Source organism: Lactuca sativa, chromosome 7 (assembly GCF_002870075.4).
Source record: "Lactuca sativa cultivar Salinas chromosome 7, Lsat_Salinas_v11, whole genome shotgun sequence".
NCBI classification, from domain to species: Eukaryota; Viridiplantae; Streptophyta; class Magnoliopsida; order Asterales; family Asteraceae; genus Lactuca; species Lactuca sativa.
The window spans coordinates 50,650,844-50,655,302 of NC_056629.2; the positions used below are offsets into that span (position 1 = coordinate 50,650,844).

At 34.3% G+C, this 4,459-nt stretch overlaps 1 protein-coding gene across 1 annotated transcript; it reads left to right on the forward strand.

The window, feature by feature from the left end:
• Positions 1-776: 776 nt before the first annotated feature.
• Positions 777-3,958, forward strand: LOC111905013 (cationic amino acid transporter 9, chloroplastic). Its single transcript, XM_023900696.3, has 8 exons — positions 777-1,086; positions 1,726-2,135; positions 2,252-2,428; positions 2,535-2,759; positions 2,836-3,012; positions 3,097-3,354; positions 3,476-3,565; positions 3,687-3,958. The coding sequence occupies exons 1-8, from the start codon at positions 882-884 to the stop codon at positions 3,828-3,830; spliced, it is 1,686 nt and encodes a 561-aa protein (XP_023756464.1). The 5' UTR covers positions 777-881; the 3' UTR covers positions 3,831-3,958.
• The last annotated feature ends 501 nt before the right edge of the window (positions 3,959-4,459 follow it).

A 4,459-nucleotide genomic window follows, 5' to 3' on the forward strand; every position in this document is an offset into this window, starting at 1 on the left:
TATTATACCCTTTTTAATTTTCTTTTCTTTTTATTTTACGTAATTTTACTTTAAATAAAAAAGAAAATAAATATGTACCCCCAATCAAACCATTCCTTTCATGATGGATTCACATCTTCATCTTTTCATTCCCCATTCTCCCTTTTCCATGAAAAACAACTACCCTTAATTACATCTGAATTGATTTTGATGTAATTGTATGTAACACAATAATAAGAACTCGCAGCCCCCTTCATGCATATATGAACGGGGATGAATTATGATATGCAACTAGCTATCAAAAGCATACGAATAGACTCAAACTAACCATATTTATTATTATAAATAAATAAATAAATAATAGTTTTATGATCGGATAGATAAGAAAGTAAAAATAAGTTATACCTTAAAAGAAAGTGATTTGCACACAACACCATTTTATATAAAATATTTTATTATTTGAAAGACGGTACAATTAATTATTTAGTATTTAGCTCAAATGTCTTAATTCAATTTGAGATTAAATGTACCGTCAAAAATAAAATAAAAAGAGCTAATTTTTCAAATGAATATTCTTGATTTTATAATTAAGAAAAAAAATTATGTGAGCGTTTATAAAGTAATAATAATTTAATTGATACATAAGAGATAATTAAATAACTAAATTAGAAAAATATATTTATGTTTTCCTATTTTGTTTGTAGGTAACCCATAACCCTGAGGACTAGATTGTAAACATTTCACAACATCAGGGTTTCAAGTTTAATTATTTTCTGAACTCATGCTAATGATTGATTATTAGTCCACACAGAGTCAGATATCCTCCGCTATCATTTTCTCTCCGGCGAACTTCTCGTCGCAGTTTGAAGAACACAAGATACAAATTTGCTGTAAATTATAGGATGAGCGTTTCTTCTTCATCATCACCTTTCTCTCAGTTTTGGTCTTCAGCGCTCAGATCTAAACCACTAGGCAAATCATCTGACACAGGCGAAGGTCTAGTACGCCGTCTTGGACCTTTTGACTTGATTTTATTAGGCATTGGCGCTTCCATTGGTGCCGGTATCTTCGTCGTAACCGGCACCATCGCCCGCGATGCTGGTCCTGGTACGTTTTATTTCACAATTTAAACCACGTACTTAAGAATTTGTCATTGATTTTGCAATTGAGTTTTATCTGTTTTGGGGGATTGCAAGAGTGTTAAACTTGTAAGTTGTTTTGTTCAGTGGTTTATTATGAGCTTTATAATGAAAATCTATCTTCTGTTGTTGCCTGATAAGATTTTATTTCACTTGATGCACATGACTCATAAAATTTACGTTTCCATTTCCCTGATCAAAGTGGATTATGTCCGTGAAATAATTGTTGCTTTGTTTAATTAAGGCTTCAACACGATTCCATGAATATGTATAAATCATGATTGCAATGAGCCTGGATCGACTGAAACAGCTAAGACATTTTCTGATGTCAATGGAATAAAGATTAATTTTTCATCTTTAAAATCGCTACCAAACATCAGATTTTAATGAGACAAAAGTTGCAATTTTTTGGTTGCAAATAACTACAGCATTGTATTCCATTCCATTTATTCTGTGAACCAAACACCCGTTAAGTTGATGTCTAAGCTTGATTGATCTCTTAAGATTTTACATTCCTTACAAAATATTGATTTTTTTAGTATAAATGCATATCATCTATCACATGACGATTTAATCCCGAATATTACTAACACTTTCACTATTACAGGAGTTACAATTAGCTTCCTACTGGCAGGAGCATCATGTGTCCTGAATGCCTTATGTTATGCTGAATTAGCAACTCGATTCCCTGCTGTTGTTGGAGGAGCATACATGTACACATACACAACTTTCAATGAGCTTACTGCTTTTCTTGTGTTTACACAAATGATGCTTGATTATCATATTGGTGCAGCTAGCATAGCCCGTAGCTTAGCAAGCTACATAGTTAATATATTAGATCTCATACCCTCTGTGAAAGATAATATTCCCAATTGGGTTGGACATGGTGGTGATGATATTTTTGGCTTTCTATCCTTCAACATCTTGGCTCCTATCCTTCTAGTCCTTCTGACAATTCTCCTATGTCGTGGTGTTGGAGAATCTACCCTAGTCAATACTGTCATGACCATGACCAAGGTAATTTGTCACTATCACTATCACTGTCATTGTCATTGTCAGTGTCATTGTCAGAGTCAGTGTCATTGTCAGTGTATTATTAAAGTTATCTTTTTTTTTTTGGCTCATGATGACAGGTAAGTATTGTTTTTGTGGTGATCATTGTTGGTGCTTTTGAAGTTGATGATTCAAACTGGTCACCTTTTGCTCCAACTGGTTTTAAATCCATACTGACCGGGGCCACTGTAGCTTTTTTCGCATATGTTGGATTTGATGCGGTTGCGAATTCCGCCGAAGAATCTAAAAGACCACAGGTATCATAAAACAAAACAAAACAAAACAAAAAAACACAGTACAACCTGTTCTGTTCTGTCATGTCCTACAGGCTTTTTACATACTGACAGAGGTTTCTTTTGTCAGCGGGACCTACCAATAGGCATCATTGGGAGCCTTCTTGTTTGTGTTGTACTATACATCGGTGTTTGCTTAGTTATAACAGGAATGGTTCCTTACAAATTGCTCGGTGAAGATGCTCCTTTGGCTGAGGCATTCAAATCCAAAGGATTGAACTCCGTATCAATCCTAATCAGCATCGGTGCCATTGCTGGACTTACCACAACTCTATTGGTTGGCCTTTATGTTCAGGCAAGCACAGTACACAGTACACAAGTACACATGTGTTATCATCATTTGAATAACCAGAGTGTTTTGTAATGAGCAGTCTAGGTTGTATCTTGGGCTTGGAAGGGATGGTTTGCTACCTGCAATATTTGCAAAGGTTCATCCAACGCGTCATACTCCAATTCATGCTCAAATTTGGGTTGGAATTGTTGCTTGTATTTTGGCTGGATTGTTAAACGTGACTCTTCTGTCACATATTCTCTCAGTTGGATCACTCGTATGTTTGTTTGCTTCTAGTTTCTTCGTTTATTTGTTTATTATATTTATAGCATCTTACTTTTTAATTTTTTTTTAATTGTAGGCAGGTTACTCGGTTGTTGCAGCATGTGTAATAACTCTTCGGTTGGATGATAATATTGATATTAATATTAATACTCAACTCTCAACCAATTCAATGTCAAAGAGGACAGATTGCATCACAAGCATTATTGTAATTGCTTTTTGTGGTTTTACTACTGGAATTCTTTATCGATTCGGTGGCTCAACTCTTGCGTATATATTTCTTATTTTACCCCTGGCTATTGCAATCCTTGCAGCTGCAAATCTTCAATTTAGGCAGGCGAGTTTCTAGTCAATTATAACATTCTACTTTCAATATATCGTTTATTTATTTTTTTTCTTATTAAGGAATTGTACTTTGAAAAAATATATTAAATTATAAATTTGGTATTATCCTGCAGGTTTATAAAGATCCACCTGGTTTTTCTTGCCCGTGGGTCCCAATACTACCTGCTGTCTGCATTTTTTTTAACATATTCCTTTTCGCTCAGGTTTGTTTTTGCTTTTGCTTTTGCTATTTGCTATTCTTTATTAATATATGTGTCAATTTTTTTATAACAACACTTGCTATTTCGCTATTTTTGCTGAAACTGATTTTAACTTTTTCTGCAGCTTAACTATGAAGCATGGGTGAGGTTTGTGGTGTTAAGCATTGTTGCTGGGTTTGTATATGCATTTTATGGGCAATATAATGCGATTCATGCAAGTGATGATACCAATTATTACCAAACATTGCCATCAATAGAAGCTCAATAATTTCGTTATTGTTGTAATATTATTTGTTTCCCATAAGTGGGCCCTGTTGTAAGTTGTAACCACAGTTTAAAAACCATACTTTTGTTGAATCTAATAATATATATATAACCTAAAATAGGGTTATGAAAGATGAATGTTATTGGTTCATGGATCCTTAAATTTAATCAATCGATTGTTTTTTTTTTAAATGACTGTTTTATTGAATCTCCAAAAAGAAAGATTTACAATGACAATCTCGAAGAATAAAACCTTCTTGTAGGGACTGAAATTGAAAAAAATATATTGAATCCAAACGGTTAAAAAGAACACCCTACCTACCTAAAAGTGTTTTTGAGAAATTTAGGTTGCATTTGATAACGTAATATAATTTGTGTTGTGTGTGTGTTTGTGGGGTGGGGGGGGAGGGGGGGGAGGAGTGGGTGGGTGTGTGGGGGTGGGATTGGGAGCTGGTGGGTGTGGGTGTGGGTAGGTAAGGGTGTGGTGGGTTGGTGGTGTTAAGATAGGGGTAGATAGAGGTGAGTGTGGTGAGAGTGGGTGTGTGTTTATATTTTAAAAAATTTTGGAATTAAAAAAATATGAAAAACAATGATTATCGGTTTCCAAAAAATTCAACATCTGTGTAATTTAAA